Raw genomic sequence first — 20,242 nt, 5'->3', positions numbered from 1 at the left:
AAAAAGAACCTCATCCAGAAATTTGGTGCACAGAAAGCACATGCCCCATGTGCGTCCAACTTTTGTGCTTTTCTCTTGTGCACAAAGCCTGGTACAACTGAGGATCTTAGGCCAAACCATAGTAAATTAAAAATTCTGAAAAAGTTTCCAAAAATTAAAGCATCGATTCCTAGTTGTGATTCAAAGTTGATTTTTTTTCTCTTCTAGGAGCAAGCAAATAAAAATATAGCCATATACATGTAATTTTACATGTATTTATAGTTATATGCTGAGCGAGGAGATCTAGCAAAAGACAGCTAGTGTTAAGATGTTCAGCTTTGCTATTGCAGTATTTCTTCATTTTTGTACACAAGGCCAAGGTGTTGGGCCATAGACAAGGCTATAGATCCTATGTTCCAGCTTAGAGCATTCAATTTTGTTTTTTAATTTTTTTCCTCCAACATGGAATGTCACACAGCCTTGTTTCAGTCACTGTTAGGAAAGAAAATGACAAGTAAAATATTCAGCACTGTATTATTTACTAACAGCTGCAGTACTACCAGAACAGACTCCTCCTACCTTCTGAACTCATGTAATGCACAGAATCTTTATCGAAGTTTATATTTTAAGGATTTTTCACCTTTAAGAATATAAAATTATTAACTTTATATATTTGCAATTTATCATCCGAAAGGAATAGAAGGTATAAGAAATGTTCTGAAAGTTAGAAAAAATTAAAAAGGGCAATGTGCTACAAGAAGCAAAGAGGGAATCAAGTAGAGGTTTCTGGATCCGTACCCCATAAACTGGAATCTCCTTCTTCTTAGTGTTCAATAAAAACTATGCTATACAATATCATTTATCAAGAATTAAAAAAATTTATTTAGGCTATGGGAAAGAGGTCTGCCTTATCTTAAGAAATACTGTGTCAAATGAGTTTAAGAGTTTTGACTAAGTTTTAAATATCTTTGGGCCTCATTAACTCTTTATGGAATTTCTCTAAAGATGATACACACTATTGAAAGTTACTATTTCTCCATCACCAAAATTAAGAATGTTAGCTTTCCTAAGGTTTCAATGCTAGGATCCACTTCACACATACATCTTCCAAAATTATTATGAAACAATTATTACTTTAGGTAAGTGAAGATTTATTTTAGGTAAATGAAAATTTGGTTCTCTGCCGGAAAGAAGCTCAATCTGGACTCAAAGGCCAGAGCCAAGTTTTGGCCAGTGAGTCTTTCCAGTTCTATCTTTACACACACACGTCCACAAACAATGGTACCATCTCCTTCCCCTAATATGAATTCTTTTCGAAGGATTTCGAGCCCTTCCCTCCAGGTCCACAAAAGAAGAATGTGTACACTCGTGGGCGCACACACAGTCAGTCAATAAAACAATGCCCCAAATCCAACAGTTTAGAGGCAAATGCTGTGAACATGTTAGCATGTATTTTGCAAATATTTTCAAAATTATTCTTCTCAAACACAGTTGAGAGCATGTTTTATTATATAACTGCATTCTGATTTCCTTTGCTTAATACCCAGTTATATTTTCTACCCTTCTCTGCAGGGCTGAAGGTAGAGGTGAAGAGGGAAAACAGATACAGCTGCAAGCTTGGTCTGGTTCAAGCAAACAGCAACTCTAGAAATCTTAAGGCTGTGGGGAGAGACACCCAGCTAAGTAAGATGACAAGCCTGCTGCCATCATGTGGCATCACGTTTTCAGTGTATTTGATAAATACAATGCAGTGACAGAATCAATAAGAAGTTATGTGTCCAGATCGAGCCGTAACAATTCTGAAGTACAAGATATCCTAAAACTAGTGCATTTTGGCAGTGCATTTATGCTTTAAGAGAATCCCTCAAAGGTCAGGCTTTGTCCCAAACACTAACCATTCAGAGAAGTAAGACTAGAACCTGTTTAACATTTTCATGTAACCTGTTTTCCTGGGAAAAGCTACATATCTGGGACATCAATGCACTAACCCTTGTGTTAATGTCTGAAAATAAATTTAGGCTTTGAGTTTTTTTTTTTTTTTTAAGAAATAGCACACTAAACACATTATCAGAAACCAGACTTAATTAAAATTATAGTCACTACAGTTGACCCTTGAACAACATGGCTTTGAACTGTGCACATCCAACTACATGCAAATTCTTTTCAGTACTACACGACCTGGGGTTGGTTGAATCCTTGATGCAGAGGCACCTAGGACATGGAGGGCGGACTGTAAGTCATATGCGATTTTCATCTGTGCAGAGGGCCAGCGCTCCTGACCCCCACGACGCTCATGGGTCAACTGTATATGGTTATTAACTATATTATTTTTATCTAAAGAAATTGTCTCAAGAATATAAGTTTCTCAGCAAATGATTTAACAGTCAATGTAGGTAAGCATGAGAGGATGGTCATAAATACTTACTGCTTGTGAATTATACTTTGGTAATATCTATTACAAATTTAAATGTTAACACTCAGAGAGTTTCACAGAAATTGAATTATACAAATCGTTCTCAAATGGATGAAAAGATGCTCAAATTCATTTGTAACAAGAGGACTACGACAGTTATTTTTTTGGCCACGCCATGTGGCTTGTGGAATCTCAGTTCCCCGACCAGGGATTCTGGAATCCTAACCACTAGGCCACCAGGGAACTCCCAAGAGGACTACAATTTAAACTACACTGGGAGAGTATTTTTCACCTATCAAGTTGGAAAAAAATCAGAAAGTTTTATTTCATACATTGTGTGAGAGGGTTAGAGAAACAGGCACTCCAACATGTTATTGCTGGTGAGATGGTAAATTAATACGACCTCTACAGAGGCCAGTATCTAAATTACAAATGCACATGCCCCCCAGAAGTGCCAGCAGTGCCACATCTAGTAATTTACCCACATACAAAATGACATATGGATATGACTGCAATACTGTGTGCTCTAGCAAAAATTAGAAACAACTTTAACATCTACAAATGGAGAATTGGTTAGATAAATTGTGTACATCCATACAAATGGGATTCTACATAGCCATAAACAAAGAATAAAGCAGCTCTGCACCAATACGGAAAGACCTTCAAGATAAAGCATATGCAGAAGCAAGATGCAGAACCCTGTGTAGAGTATGCAATTTTTTTCAATAACAATAAATGTATGTAGGGGAGGAATACACTTGTATTTGCTTATTCAGGTGAAAACGAAACATCTCTGGAAAGACACAAGAACCTACTCACAGCAGCTATACACCTGTGTGCGTGGAGGGGGGGGGCGGGCGAGTGTGGTGGTGCAGAACTGGGTGAGCAGGGGGCGGGGAATGAATTTTACTGTGTATCTTTTCACACTTTTGACTTCTGAACCATGTTAACATGTCACTTATTTAAGAAAAATTAAAGAGTTCAGCTCCTTGCACAAAGACAGTCAGTGCAGCATTATTTGACAGTAAAAATATGGAACCAACCAGACATTAACATGGGACAGTGGTTAATAAATTCTGCAACATTTATACAACAGATGTTAAAAGAATGAGATGGTTTTGTATGTCTCATATCTTTATATGGACTAACAGTCAAGATATATTAAGTAGAAAAAGCAAGCTGCAAGATAATGCTTTGAAAAAAAAATTTTTAGACATAGTCAATACATATGTACGAGTCTGGAAGAATATACAACAAACGTTAACACTAATTTCTGGGAAGGGAGAAACATAGGGAATTTGTACTTCTGAAATTTTATAGTTCTGTAATATTAAAATTTCCTTCAATTAAGCAGACATTATTTAACATAAACAGAAAAAATAATGAAAAATTAAGTTTTAAAGGCTATAAAAACTACAACTCTTCACATCTGGAAACATCATGTAAAAGAAACTACTTTCAAAAACTAACTTGTAATGTCTGCAGAGCCATATTAGTCTATAAAGTTAAAAAAAAAGAATAACATATATTTTCCAGTACCTGTTAATACTAGAACAAAATAGGTTTTCCTGCAGTTTTTTCTTGTACGTAAGAAGTAAAACGTTTTAGAAACTTTGGATACTCTCGTTTTGCCACTGCCCTTAACACTGAGGCTGGTGCCCATCCTCCAGGGTTTACTGTGAGACAAAAGAAAATGAAAACTGTTAAGATAATTCTCCAAATACGCGTAAAGCACTCATTTTGTTCCTTTGTTTTTTAAAAATTCCTCACATTGAAAAAGCATCTCTTAAAAGTCTTGACCACTCAGTCCTTAGTACTGTACTAACCACCAGATGAGAACAGATAACAAATAAGGAAACATTTATTACTGTTCTAAAATGTTCTTGGTTCCCTAAATTATAAGCAAATATTAGTATAGCAACACTTTAGGTTACTTAAGGCAGATTTATTCAATGAACTCTACTATAATCAAATAGTAACTTGCTTAGGCATAGTTGTCTCTTTAAACATACTAGCAGTGATGGCCCTGTATAAAGAAGGTTTGAAGGTTTCATTAGAGGGACTCCAGTAACTACTGCAGGTAGGAAATAGGTGTAGCAAGGAACCATAACAAGTGATAAACAGGGCTGTCCAGCAGTAGGCCAATGTGAAATAAGTCACTAGCAACTAAGAAAGAAGTAGGGAGCAAAGATTCAGAAAACTAAAAAGCCTGACAACAAGAAAAAGAACTGTTCACCTGAAACTAACATAATATTTTATATCAACTATTATTTCAATTAAAAACAAAAAACAAAAAAACACACAAAAAACCAAAATTATAAAGTAAAAAAGAAGAAGAAAACTATTTCCAGTAATCCAACAACCAAGCAACAATTCAATATTAACATTTTGTTGTATTTCTTTCCAACTTTTCATATATATATTCTTTTCTTCTTTTAAAAATTATTGAAATGGTATTTTGTATGCTTTTTCTCACCCCACTTAACATTATGTTGTAAACATTTTTCTAAATCACTAAATGGTCTTTGAAAATTTGGGGAAAAAAAGAAGTGTTAATTTTCTTTCTCACTGTTGCTTATTTTCCTAATTACACATATTCTATTAGGCAAATATCTAATAAAACAGTTCTTAAAACCAATAATATGTAATAGTGATCTAAAGATGAAGTTAAAAAATTTACCTATCCAGCCCCAGCTTCAGAAATTCTGATACAGCAGTTATTCAGACATGTATATTTTGAAAGATTCCCGATTTTGATATACATCTCTCCAAATTAAAAATTACTAAATCTAAAGGATAAAAACTAAAAAGACATTTATAAATGGTATTTGTCCAAACTGTGAGTCATCATGTAGATCACGATAAAAACATCCATATTACTAAGTAGCAAAAACAAAACCAAAATACATACCATTAGCTACATATGTAATCTTGCATAGAATGTTGTCCCTGCTAATCTCCTGGTTTCCCTCTGGCGGGCTTACCAAGGTTTGACAAATCATAGCAATATTTATTTTGGCACGGACACATCGATTGTTTAGCTGCCAAAACAAAAAATAAAAACAAAACACCAGTGTAGAAGATACCCAGTATTTTGTAACCTCTTCTGGTCTAATTCTACATTAGATTAACCAAAACCATAAATCATCTACATCTCCCACAAAATCTCATAAGCACTAATAAAGAATACATGCCAAGCTGATACGACACCAGGAATGGTTTTCCCCCCTCTCAAGTAGTAAAAGGAGCTAAACCGAGGTAGAAACCACAGAGGTTTTGCCAGTAGTTGATCACGGCTTGAGAGACAACTGTGAGAAGTAGCCTACCTATACTACCCATTCAGCTGTCTCATCTAACCTCAGGAGGGAAGGAAAACAACCCTGCTGGGATGCTCATGGCCATGACTGTTGCCCTCAGATAACACAGTGGCTATACTCTTCCAAGAAACCAACTTTAATAAACAAAAATTTCAGAAGCATTTTCAAATTAATTATCTCTGTATGTGTGGTATGCGTTTATCACTTTTGCCCTGTGTTGTATATTTAGCTTTGTATTGTACAATTATACACATTTATACAATGTACTTACAGGAGCACTGTTGTGATCCACAGAAAAATTACAAACTATCCAAGTTTCCGGGTCATTTTCAGTCAAGGCTGGTATCTTTCGAATGGCAGAAAGATATAATACATCCCGCTGAGAAGCAGGCCACACTCTCTGTGGAAGAAGTACAAATCTTTTGAAAATTTGAACTACTTTTTTTTTTTTTTTTTTTGGCCACGCCACGTGGCATGCAGGATCTTAGTTCCCCGACCAGGAATTGAACCTGCACCCCCTGCAGCAGAAGCTCGGAGTCTTAAACCACTGGACCGCCAGGGAAGTCCCCAAAATTTGAACTTTTTATTCATATATAATATGGAACTAACAAAGAAACAAGTGTAAAACTAATAAATGCCTTTAAGGTAACATCTGTCAAATTTTAAATGGAAAGCACCCACCAAAGGATTGATTATGAACACTGAGTTCAAGGCTTTGAAGAACATACCAAAGGACCAGGGATCCAACCCCGGCCTCCCTGCATTGGGAGTGAGGAGTCTTAACAACTGGACCACCAGGGAAGACCCTATTTTTCCTTCTTTTTAAATGTGGTAATATATACGTAACATAAAATGCCATAAATAATTTTTAAGTGTACAATTCAGTAGCCTTAACTATATTCACAATGTTATGTAAATACCACCACAATCTAGTTCTAAATTTTGTGTCATCACTCCCAACAGAAACTCTGTACCCATTAAGCAATCACTCCGCATTAGCCCCTCCCGCAGCCATTAGTCCACTTTTTTTTTTTATAGTTTTTATTCTTGGCTGCGTTGGGTCTTCGTTGCTGTGCGTGGGCTTTCTCTAGTTGCGGCGAGCGGGGGCTACTCTTTGTAGCAGTGATCAGGCTTCTCATTGTTGTGGCTTCTCTTGTTGCAGAGCACGGGCTCTAGGCACACAGGCTTCAGTAGTTGTGGCACACAGGCTCTAGAGCGCAGGCTCAGTAGTTCTGGCACATGGGCTTAGTTGCTCTGCAGCATGTGGGATCTTCCCAGACCAGGGCTCAAACCCGTGTCCCCTATATTGGCAGGCGGATTCTTAACCATTGTGCCACCGGGGAAGCCCCATTAGTCCACTTTTAAGTATAGTATTAAACCTCTCTTTCAACTGTTCAGAACAAAGATTTTAAAAGCAAGTATATTAAGGAAAGAGCATGCTCCTTTGATATCACAATCATATTTAAAGAATTCCAAAGCAGTAATTTAATCTTCCAACTTCATGGTATGCATTCCAACATACTGTTGGAATGACATGGAACCTAGGTCTCTGAAAACTGGGACTATGTACTTTTAAATGAGAGAAAATACGCACAGGGTTTTTCCCGATTGCTGAATTTAATAAATCGCCAACAACTCAGTGTCAATACAACACAGAGCATTTGCAAAGTGAAATGGTTCATCTTTTAAAGATACAAATTTTCATTAAGTTGATGAAAGTAGTGCTGGGCAGATGTATGTGAAGCCAGTAATAAATGAAAATGTGGCCATATTAGAACTAATGGATGCAAATCCACAAGGATGAAGATAAGACAGAAATGTAAAGAGTGAGAATGACAAGTATCAAGAGATGAGTAGCCCTTTTTAAGACCATATTATAAAAGAAGCCAAATTTAAAGAGAAAGATGTTGAATAGTTATTGAATTTTGTTGAAAAAATTATGCCAGGACAATTCATTTATTCAAATAATTACAATTGTAACTTAAATTTTGTTACATATAAAGTACATTATTTTAATAATTTTTAGTTTTATTTTTCCAGAAATAATCCTAATATAACCTATATATTCCTCCTCTCCATCTACTATTTACCAAGTGAAGTACTTTCAGCAGACCATTTTCCAGGATCAATTACCTTCACAGAATAAGAGTCTTCTGATTCTAAATGACTGGTCATTTATTTTCATTGCAAATTACAGGACAACTAATATTTTAAAGTCTACTAAATTTTAGACTTCATTTTTGACCCCCCTAAATCAGTAGGTTGAAACAGAATCTTCATTGTTATACATTTCTTGAGTAGCTGTCATATAAAAGGAAGCCTAGGTCATAGTCTTTAAATATAAGATGCCTCAGATGACAAGACTGAGCTCAAGATATACACAGCAAACCTAAAATATTTTCAAATATTCAGCTCAGTTAAAAAGTATTTTAAAAAAGAAAAATGAAGTACTTACTGAATTATCATGTTTCTTATATAACATACAATATTGTTTTTGGTGGATCTCTACAAATTTTTAATTTATTTTATTATTGTTTATTCAATATAATATTTGGCAATTTTCAGAAAGGAAACAGAGCAGAATAAGAGAAATATTCTATAATTTAAATATCTACATTAACAGAGGAAGAAATGAAGTGAAAGGCAACCAATTTAAATGACAATGTTTCTTTGTGCTCTGGTGTATGACCATCCTCTCAATAGCTGATGCTCAGCAATTTTCCCTTCATGTCAGATAATCCACTTAGATCACCTTTACTTCTGAGTCTTAACATAGACTAATAACATACTTTGCATTTCCCTATTATTCTCACAGGAAACAGATTCGCTTTCACATTTGGTAATTCATCTATCTCCTCTAGAGACTAGATGCTAGAAAAACATTTAAGTGGATTTTCGTACTTTCTTGTCCAGACTTAAAGTTTGCATAACTAACTGTACATCTTTGTCAAACACACTGTTTCTGGATATTTCTCAGGTTCTTATTTTCACCCATTTCTGCTTTAAATGAACTGAAATTACCTTTCAAATACATGAAATTCATGAATTGTTAATAAAGTCTTAAAATCTTTTGTGGCACTTAATTTCCTCGCAAATTTTACTTTAGAGAATTTATATGTCTCTGTTTGAACTACACTGGAATCCTTTTGGGATGAAAAGATATTTACCTTGTGCGTTTGATAAATGATGATTGCATTATCAGCTAATGTTTCCACCACATGAAAGTTTTCTATAGTTGCTGCAATGAAGAAAAAATGTTAGCAGTCAAAAAAGATATATTACCTTTTCCCAGAATGTGATTATTGAGAAAGTCAATTACGAATGGACATTATAGTAAAATGAGCAGGATTCTACCCTATGTAGGCTAAGTCCAAATGGAAAGCAGTTTAGTATTAGGGCTATAGATGGTGGCTGTGAGACCTAATCACCAGGAAATCTCATTAGCTTCCACTGCAAGAGAGCAATTCTAATCACCATTTCATTACTAGGGCACAAATTATTCCCTAACACTATGACCCCTCCCCTCCCTCTAATCCTTAATTTATTGAAGCTGAATAAGCTGTTCTATTTAGGTTTAGGTGACTATGTTCGTGAGAGTGTCAAACTGCCACTGATAAACATGTTGTTCAGAAGTACCCATATTTATGAAATTGGATGCCTGAGGGGATCAAATAACTCTAAACAAACCACAGCAGGATTCATCTACAATTTATGATGGAAACAAAACAGTCTAGAAAAAGAGAAGATGATAAAACAGAAACCTTTTATTTTAGTCCTGGCTTTTACAATAATTAGTTCTGTGGTCTATGACAAATCACTTGAGCTATCTGAATTTTACTTTATTACCTACCTATCACACAGGATTATTGAGGTAGCAGATCAAATGCTATACCTTACTGAGAAGGATTTTGTACAGTGAAAAGCTCTATTTAAATGTAAGGTATTATCAGTTCCCTATATGATTCTCCAGATATTTTCTATATTGACTTGGTAAACCATAGATCAGACGTAGAAAGCCACGTTAGATTTGGTATTAAATTCAAACTAATAATTTTATCAAAATATACTAATAATGGCAGCTTACTTTCCCAATCATTGCGAACATCAACATTCCAGAAGTAATTGCAGACCTCATGTCCTGTAACACCTTTAACTGCGTGGGTAGCTTTCAAAGGATCCAGAACAATCCCATTTTCTTCTACTTCTCTTCTGTATACCTAGAGGATATATTTTAAAACATGTTAATACATATTGATAATTACCTTAAAATTACTTGGATTAAATGGATTAAATGCTTCAACCAAAAGACACAGACTGGCTGAATGGATACAAAAAACAAGACCTGTATATATGCTGTCTACAAGAGACCTACTTCAGACCTAGGGACACATACAGACTGAAAGTGAGGGGATGGGAAAAGATATTCCATGTAAATGGAAATCAAAAGAAAGCTGGAGTAGCAATTCTCATATCAGACAAAATAGACTTTAAAATAAAGACTATTACAAGAGACAAAGAAGGACACTACATAATGGTCAAGGGATCAATCCAAGAAGAAGATATAACAATTGTAAATATTTATGTACCCAACATAGGAGCACCTCAATACATAAGGCAAATGCTAACAGCCATAAAAGGGGAAATCAACAGTAACACAATCATAGTAGGGGACTTCAACACCCCACTTTCACCAACGGACAGATCATCCAAAATGAAAATAAATAAGGACACACAAGCTTTAAATGATACATAAAACAACATGGACTTAATTGATACTTATAGGACATTCCATCCAAAAACAACAGAATACACTTTCTTCTCAAGTGCTCATGGAACATTCTCTAGGATAGATCATATCTTGGGTCACAAATCAAGCCCCGGTAAATTTAAGAAAATTGAAATCGTATCAAGTATCTTTTCCGACCACAACGCTATGAGACTAGATACCAATTACAGGAAAAAATCTGTAAAAAATACAAACACATGGAGGCTAAACAATACACTACTTAATAACCCTTCCCAGCCCAGTATCTGGGGCCCTCATCTCCCAGGGGTGGGGCTGGACTTGCCCTGACTTCTTCCCCAGTGGGTACCGGCTTGAATGTCCTCAGTTATCACCCACCACTCGGCGTCCCGCACCATGCATGAAGCTGGATGCCCAAGAGCCCCCAGCTCTGAAGAAATCAAAGAGGAAATCAAAAAATACCTAGAAACAAATGACAATGAAAACACGACGACCCAAAACCTATGGGATGCAGCAAAAGCAGTTCTAAGAGGGAAGTTTATAGCAATACAATCCTACCTCAAGAAACAAGAAAAATCTCAAATAAACAACCGAACCTTACACCTAAAGCAATTAGAGAAAGAAGAAGAGCAACAACAAAAAAACCCCAAGTTAGCAGAAGGAAAGAAATCATAAAGATCAGCTCAGAAATAAAAGAAAAAGAAATGAAGGAAACAATAGCAAAGATCAATAAAACTAAAAGCTGGCTCTTTGAGAAGATAAACAAAATTGATAAACCATTAGCCAGACTCATCAAGAAAAAAAGGGAGAAGACTCAAATCAATAGAATCAGAAATGAAAAAGGAGAAGTAACAACTGACACTGCAGAAATACAAAGGATCGAGAGACTACTACAAGCACCTATATGCCAATAAAATGGACAATCTGGAAGAAACGGACAAATTCTTTGAAAAGTACAACCTTCAGAGACTGAACCAGGAAGAAACAGAAATATAAACAGACCAATCACAAGCACTGAAATTGAAACTGTGATTAAAAATCTTCCAACAAACAAAAGTCCAGGACCAGAAGGCTCACAGGCGAATTCTATCAAACATTTGGAGGAGAGCTAACACCTATCCTTCTCAAACTCTTCCAAAATATAGCAGAGGGAGGGACACTCCCAAACTCATTCTACGAGGCCACCATCACCCTGATACCAAAACCAGACAAAGATGTCACAAAGAAAGAAAACTACAGGCCAATATGACTGATGAATATAGATGCAAAAATCCTCAACAAAATACAAGCAAACAGAATCCAACAGCACATTAAAAGGATCATACACCATGATGATCAAGTGGGGTTTATCCCAGGAATGCAAGGATTCTGCAATAAACACAAATCAATCAATGTGATACACCATATTAACAAACTGAAGGAGAAAAACCATATGATCATCTCAATAGATGCAGAAAAGGCTTTTGACAAAATTCAACACCCATTTATAATAAAAACCCTCCAGAAAGTAGGCATAGAGGGAACTTACTGCAACATAATAAAGGGCAGATATGACAAACACACAGCCAACATCGTCCTCAATGGTGAAAAACCGAAACCATTTCCACTAAGATCAGGAACAAGACAAGGTTGCCCACTCTCACCACTATTATTCAACATACTTTTGGAAGTTTTAGCCACAGCAATCAGAGAAGAAAAAGAAATAAAAGGAATCCAAACCAGAAAAGAAGAAGTAAAGCTGTCACTGTTTGCAGATGACATGATACTATACATAGAGAATCCTGAAGACGCTACCAGAAAACTACTAGAGCTTATCAATGAACTTGGTAGAGTAGCAGGATACAAAATTAATGCACAGAAATCTCTTGCATTCCTATACACTAATGATGAAAAATCTGAAAGAGAAATTAAGGAAACACTCCCATTTACCATTGCAACAAAAAGAAAAAAATACCTAGGAATAAATCTACTGAAGGAGACAAAAGACCTGTATGCAGAAAACTATATGACACTGATGGGAGAAATTAAAGATGATACAAACAGATGGAGAGATATACCATGTTCTTGGATTGGAAGAATCAACATTGTGAAAATGACTATACTACCCAAAGACTACAGATTCAATGCAATCCCTATCAAACTACCAATGGCATTTTTCACAGAACTAGAACAAAAAATTTCACAATTTGCATGGAAACACAAAAGACCCCAAATAGCCAAAGCAATCTTGAGAAAGAAAAACGGAGCTGTTGGAATCAGGCTCCCGGACTTCAGACTATACTACCTAGCTACAATAATCAAGACAGTATGGTACTGGCACAAAAACAGAAATACAGATCAATGGAACAGGATAGAAAGCCCAGAGATAAACCCATGCAGCACTTATGGTCACCTTATTTTTGATAAAGGAGGCAAGAATATAAAATTGAGAAAAGACAGCCTCTTCAATAAGTGGTGCTGGGAAAACTGGAGAGCTACATGTAGAAGAATGAAATTAGAACACTTCCTAACACCATACACAAAAATAAACTCAAAAACGATTAAAGATCTAAGTGTAAGGCCGGACACTATAAAACTCTTAGAGGAAAACATAGGCAGAACACTCTATGACATAAATCACAGCAAGATCCTTTTTGACCCACCTCCTAGAGACATGGAATAAAAACAAAAATAAACAAATGGGACCTTATGAAACTTAAAAGCTTTTGCACAGCAAAGGAAACCATAAAGAAGATGAAAAGACAACCCTCACAATGGGAGAAAATATTTGCAAATGAGGCAACTGACAAAGGATTAACCTCCAAAATTTACAAGCAGCTCATGCAACTCAATATCAAAAAAAACAACACAATCCAAAAATGGGCAGAAGAACTAAATAGACATTTCTCCAAAGAAGATATACAGATTGCCAACAAACACATGAAAGAATGCTCAACATCACTAATCATTAGAGAAATGCAAATCAAAACCACAATGAGGTATCACCTCACACCAGGCAGAATGGCCATCATCAAAAAAATCTACAAACAATAAATGCTGGAGAGGGTGTAGAGAGAAGGGAACCCACTTACACTGTCGGTGGGAATGTAAATTGATACAGCTACTATGGAGAACAGTATGGAGGTTCCTTAAAAAGCTAAAAATAGAACTACCATATGACCCAGCAATCCCACTACTGGGTATATACCCCGAGAAAACCATAATTCAAAAAGAGTCATGGGGCTTCCCTGGTGGCGCAGTGGTTGAGAGTCCACCTGCCGATGCAGGGGATGCGGGTTTGTGCCCCGGTCCGGGAAGATCCCACATGCCGCGGAGCGGCTGGGCCCGTGAGCCATGGCCGCTGAGCCTGCGCATCCGGAGCCTGTGCTCCGCAACGGGAGAGGAAAAAAAAAAAAAAAAAGAATGGACTTGAGGACACGGGGAGTGGGAAGGGTAAGCTGCGACAAAGTGAGAGAGTGTCATGGACTTATAAATACTACCAAATGTAAAATAGATAGCTAGTGGGAAGCAGCCACATAGCACAGGGAGATCAGCTCGGTGCTTTGTGACCGCCTAGAGGCATGGAATAGGGAGGGTGGGAGGGAGATGCAAGAGGGAGGAGATATGGGGATATATGTATATGTATAGCTGCTTCACTTTGTTATAAAGCAGAAACTAACACACCATTGTAAAGCAATTATACTTCAATAAAGATGTTAAAAAAAAATCAAAAAAACCCAAACATGTTAAAAAAAAATCCAAAACTACAAACTTGAAATCATGTTTTACCATTTAGCAGCTTTTTAGAATTTTATGTATGAAAATATACTTATGGAACATAAATATTCTGCCAAAAAGTTTAAAATTTCAAATTGTTGCCACATAAAATATTTAAAACTACAAATCCAAGGTAAACACCAACTATGAAACATATGCATATATGATGAATGACTAAATTACTGTGAGTTGTTGAAAGAGTAAATATATCAATTTAAATTAGGCATTATTTACTGAACATTCTCAAAGACCATTCAACATGGCTGAGAAGGCCAAATAAAGCTAGTTGGAACATAATCTCCTTAGGGACAGTGACTTAAGGCAGCTCTGGTCAATGCTGTATCCCCACCATCTAGAACAGTATCTGAAACACAGCAGGCACTCGTATTTGTTGAACCAATGATGGAAAGCTAAAATCACTTAAAGATCAATGATATCTTGCTTTTTAAATACTGAGGCTGCAAACCTAAAGGTCTATCTTGCTTTAAATACTGAGACTGTATACACAAACTGCTGAACAAAATTAATTACTTCAAAATTATAGAGGGTTTGCTACTTTAGACAGCCCTGTAGTAAGTTCTTTTGAAAAATGAATAAACATGTTATCACAGGGAAGACCCGCTCTCAATTTACGGAGTGCCTATGGTGCCAAAGACTGTGAGGCATTTCACATTATTTTGCTTTTACAATCTCTCTCTCCAAAGTACCTTTCCTTACATACTTATTCATGTTATTGGGACTGATATTTTCCCAGTCATGGGAACTGGGAACTCTAGACTTTTGATTCCTTCCCTCACATTTCATGTAGCTATTAAGCTTATTACTAATCTTCTATAAGACATCCAAAAGCTTGACTTTTCTACTATTGGATACCTTTTTTTAAATTTTTTAAATTTTATTTTTGGCTGCGTTGGGTCTTTGTTGCTGTGTGCGGGCTTTCTCTAGCTGCAGCGAACGGGGGCTACTCTTTGTTGCAGTGCGTGGGCTTCTCATTGTCGTGGCTTCTCTTGTTGTGGAGTGTGGGCTCAGTAGTTGTGGTGCATGGGCTTAGTTGCTCTGGGGCATGTGGGATTTTCCTGGACCAGAGCTCGAACACGTGTCTCCTGCATTGGCAGGCGGATTCTTAACCACTGTGCCACCAGGGAAGCCCTGGATACCTTTTTTAGGTAAGCTTTCATGACCTCATACCTGACTCTCTGAAGTGGTTTTCTTGGTCTCTAGTTTCATCCCTATCAGCCTAGTCCTCCAAAAATGTTACTTTGTGTACAATGGCTAGCCTACTGCTACAGACAACAGAAAATTCTGTTTAGTACGTTATTTTACACTCCCCATAATTCAGCCCCAATTTCTCTCTCTCTAAAGTTGTGGGAGAACTTTTTCTCTACCACTCATTCCAAGTGGAAGACCATCATCTAGACTATCACTCCCGGTTTCTCTTCACCCTTTCACTTCCTCCTCCCTGGGGGGAAATGGGGACATCTGAATGGTGAGCACAGAAGGAAGACTAGGCAGGCCTGGCTCAACCCCTTCTCCTGTGGACAGGATGTATGCTGGTCTGCTTTTGGGGCTTGCTCTTGTGGGGGAAGGCCTGGGACTATCCAGCTATGTCAGAAATATTATGTTTAGGGGACTTTCCTGGTGGTCCAGTGGTTAAGAATCCACCTTCCAATGCAGGGGACATGAGTTCGATTCCTGGTGGGGAACTAAGATCCCACATGCCGTGCGCTGTAACTACTGAGCCCCCAAGCTTCAACTAGAGAGCTCACGTGCTGCAACTACAGAGCCCACGTGCTCTGAAGCCCGTGTGCCACAACTAGAGAGAAGCCCACGCACTGCAATGAAAGATCCTGCGTGCTGCAACAAAGATCCCATATGCCGCAACTAAGACCCGACACAGCCAAAAATAAATAAATAAAATATTTTTAAAAAATACTATGTTTAATTCTGGGGTAACATATTAGCAAGACCTCATGGCAGCTGGTCTTCATGTTCTCCAATCAACTTATTAGAATTATAACTAACATTCTGGTATCTCATTTGCCTATCTCCTCTATCTTATTTCTTAATTTCTTCCATATTCAGGAGGAGAGGAAATCCCAACATCTAATATTGTATCTCATTTGCTGGAATAATTCTGGTCAAAAGTCTATACAAAACTCCTGAATACAAAATTTGCTTTGAAGTTTTTGCTCATGTTATATTTCTTTTCTAAAATGCCCTCAACCTCACCTTTGTCATAACCTTGTTTCCATTTCTAGACATAGTTCAAATGCTCCTCAGTGTAAAACAATCTGTCTCAAATCAGAGATCTCTTTCTTTTCCAATTTTTCTCCATTATTCACCTGTACTTTTCACTCACTGTTATCCAATGGAGCTAATTTTTTGCGTGTGTGTTACGCGGGCCTCTCACTGTTGTGGCCTCTCCTGTTGAGGAACACAGGCTCCGGACGCGCAGGCTCAGCGGACATGGCTCACGGGCCTAGCCGCTCCGCGGCATGTGCGATCCTCCCGGGGCACGAACCCGTGTCCCCTGCATCGGCAGGCGGACTCTCAACCACTGCGCCACCAGGGAAGCCCTAAGTAATCTTTTAAATGTCAATATCCTCTTTCTCCAACCAAAGTTTCAGCTTGGAGGGAGTCTTATTAAACATCTCTTTATTGTTAGCATAGCACCTTGGGCATGAAGTAATCCAAAGTTCAATGCTGCTGCTGCTGCTTTTCAACACAGCTCTCAATCTCTTGTTCCTTGCTCTTACTCTCTTCTGTGTTTAGGGATGCGAGCAAGATTAGCTAACCAATGTCCAAATATCAAAAAAAGATGCAGTGAGAGAAAGACCAAGAAGTGAGGTACAGACCAAAGAGGGAAAAAAGTGACACCTGGGCACAACATTTAGTATATTAAAAGAGAGAAATATCCGAAGAGAGAGACATCAGCTAATTATGACCTGTTCATATTGAAACCCCCAAACTATTTTCTCCATGGCCTAGGTAAAACAGAATGATCTGTGCACAGATTTATATTATGATAATAAAGAAATTATGTAAAAGCTAAACCAGGGAAGCAAAAGGACATCTTATTTCTCAATATTTAGTGCTTCTTTGATCACATGTAATAATTTATTTAAAAGAAATTTTAAAATGCTATCTTACTTATATCAATAGTAATAATATAGTATGATTGCAACAGGGCTGCAATTAGCAACCTACAACAATACACTGGGAATTACCTTCATTTCTCCTTCTTCTACAACCAACTGCCAATTGGCATCTCCACCTACATCCTGTAATGAGTAGGTCATGTGGTTCTGCACCATCTCTTCAACCTTAAAAAGAAAAACAGAGCCATAAGAATCCTCCTCCAATTAATAGCTATGTCATAATCTCTAAAACAGAATGGTATTCAGTTTACTTCAGTTCAGAAATGATGTTCTTAGAAAGCTAAGCGACCAAATGCACAAAGGTTAGTAGGTTTTATATAGTGTTGAAGAGTTTTAGTCCACATTCCAGATATCATATCCAGGTTAATGACAGGAAGGAGAAATGTGGGAAGGAGAAATGTGGGGAAGGAAGGTGCTTCACTCTAATAACATTGGCCTAATGTGCATCAAGTGACCAAAAAAATAATTATTCCTTCATCATAAAATGCATCCTTAACAGAGATAATGTCTTAAAGCATAAAATCATGGAACATTAAGGGTAAAAGGGGCACAAAGAGATGACCTAGTCCAATGTTCCTATATTTAAGACTATATAGAGATATTAGAAAGCTCGTTATTTGTCAAGATTTCTCTACAAAAAGGTAAGAAGATTTTTGTTATTTCACTGATAAGCTCCTCTTTTATCATGAATATAAGCCGACTTAAAAAATAACCAATCCCGGGCCTCCCTGGTGGCGCAGTGGTTGAGAGTCCGCCTGCCGATGCAGGGGATACGGGTTCGTGCCCCGGTCTGGGAGGATCCCATATGCCGCGGAGCGGCTGGGCCCGTGAGCCATGGCTGCTGAGCCTGCGCATCCGGAGCCTGTGCTCCGCAACGGGAGAGGCCACAACAGTGAGAGGCCCGCGTACCACAAAAAAAAAAAAAAAAAAAAAAAAAAAAAAAAAAAAAAAAAAAAAACCAATCCCTCTATATATTTGATTCCAATTTCATTGTTCTAAACTCTTTTAGGGACAATGCTAATAATCATACATGCAAAGATTTGCAAATTATCATCTTTTATTAATAGTTCATTCTTTCTAAATTTCTTACTAAATTTCTTTTACTAAATTTAAATTGCAACCTCTGCATTTTTTTTTTTTTTTTTTTTTTTGCTGTACGCGGGCCTCTCACTGCTGTGGCCTCTCCCGCTGCGGAGCACAGGCTCTGGACGCGCAGGCCCAGCGGCCACGTCTCACGGGCCCAGCTGCTCCGCGGCATGTGGGATCTTCCCGGACCGGGGCACGAACCCATGTCCCCTGCATCGGCAGGTGGACTCTCAACCACTGCGCCACCAGGGAAGCCCGCAACCTCTGCTTTTAACTATCAAATTACCCCTACCCATCTTTTATAAGCAAATAAGGTCAAACAGTTCACACTCCCATAATCCTCAATAAGATTTATTGGTAAGATTTCATTTAAGTGTTCTTTGGAAACCTTCCTAGTATGAAACATATTTTTAAACAGAACTAAAGTGACAGAAAGATCATCTCTGAAGGAACTGGCACCTTTACCATCTACGCATAGACACTTAGTTTCTAAGTTCTGTTTTCTAAACTTTTACTCATAATTTTGTTTTACCGAGAAGGCAGAAAAGAGTTGAAAAATATGTATATTATATACTTCAATTTAAAGATTTATTCCTAAGTTTAATTACTTATTTTACATAAAGTCTATTGCATTTGTCAGGGAAACATAAGAACCAGGTTTACATGTGTTTTGAAATAAATACATGAATGCTTTGGGGGCAGAGATCTTAAAATTATTCACCCTGGGGATATAATTTTTCTACACAAAAGGATGTTATCAATATGTTATTGTGATGTGTAAACCAAGTTTTCTGGATTTCAGAATGCAATTTTGGTTACTGAAAGTAGTTATGGCTTTAAGTATCTCTTTAATTGGCAATGATCACCAGAAAGTTTTTGATAAAAATGATTATGCTGAAATTCTACAATCTAGTTTTGTACTAAATAAACATTACATAATATCTTACTTCTTTATTCATAAACTTTAATGTGAATGGTGCTGGGTTAGAGACTTGAAAGAAATTTTAAAACATGACTACTAGTACCTCTATAATTTTATAAAGCCTTAATTAGAAAACATAACTTCAGAGGCTGACTGGAAAAAACCTTTGTGCCTCTAAAATTTTGAAATCTGCTTTGAGAGGGTAAGGATGACTAATGTAGGACCCCAAGTTACAAATAATACATACAAAACGTATTGTATTACCAAAAGATGAAGAACAAAGAAAGTCCCAGTTAGTATGCATAAATAAAGCCTCAACAGTAGCGCTGGCTTGATTCATTTGTCTGTGTCACATCATGATTGGGAAAATTTTTTTTATGATTTTTAGATCCCAAGATCTTAAAAAATCTTCAGATCTGAATACGTATGTACTTTTAGGTACGACACTGGGAGTTAAGAACACCCATATTTATTATGAGATTAGAGGCAGAAAGAAATGTTTCCCCCAAATAGGCCCTACTTTAAATGGATTACTTGTGAAAGAAGAATGTTAAGGATTTTATTCTGCTAAAAAACAAAGAGAGTTCTGTTTAAAAAAACTTTAGTGCCATTTAGCTCTTTTGTTGAAAAATATTGCAGGTAATTGTGTTTCTGTTTAGGAGATTATTCCTACATCAGTTATTTCAAATGTTTGAAAAATGAGGTGCTTTTGATTTATGCTTCGGTGCAAAAGAAACCAGATTCCACAAATATAAATTGATAGAAGGTAACTTAAGTTTGAAACAATGTACAGTAAATGCATTCAACATTGTCTTGCTAGATAGATGAAAGAATAGTTACCACTGCATCTATGGAAAAGTTTTCAGT

The 20,242-nt window shown here is 36.9% G+C and overlaps 1 protein-coding gene across 2 annotated transcripts in view; it reads right to left on the bottom strand.

Moving 5' to 3' along the window:
- Nucleotides 1–202: 202 nt before the first annotated feature.
- CERT1 (ceramide transporter 1) overlaps nucleotides 203–20,242 on the bottom strand; it is a gene marked incomplete at its 5' end in the record, with an annotated part of 128,934 nt that continues 108,894 nt past the window's right edge. The window contains 7 exons of one of the 2 annotated variants that reach the window (XM_079703594.1): nucleotides 414–471; nucleotides 3,932–4,068; nucleotides 5,304–5,433; nucleotides 5,981–6,109; nucleotides 8,877–8,947; nucleotides 9,794–9,926; nucleotides 17,437–17,532. In XM_079703594.1, the coding sequence (XP_079559720.1) occupies nucleotides 3,941–4,068; nucleotides 5,304–5,433; nucleotides 5,981–6,109; nucleotides 8,877–8,947; nucleotides 9,794–9,926; nucleotides 17,437–17,532 (687 nt within the window). In that variant the 3' untranslated portion in view covers nucleotides 414–471; nucleotides 3,932–3,940. Of the gene's footprint in view, nucleotides 472–3,931; nucleotides 4,069–5,303; nucleotides 5,434–5,980; nucleotides 6,110–8,876; nucleotides 8,948–9,793; nucleotides 9,927–17,436; nucleotides 17,533–20,242 lie in introns of both variants that reach the window. The other variant, XM_079703595.1, reaches the window with a different exon arrangement.

This window comes from Hyperoodon ampullatus, assembly GCF_949752795.1.
Source record: "Hyperoodon ampullatus genome assembly, chromosome: 4".
Taxonomy (NCBI): domain Eukaryota; kingdom Metazoa; phylum Chordata; class Mammalia; order Artiodactyla; family Ziphiidae; genus Hyperoodon; species Hyperoodon ampullatus.
Note: the sequence above shows the minus strand (reverse complement) of the source record. Positions and strands in the feature narration are given on the sequence as shown.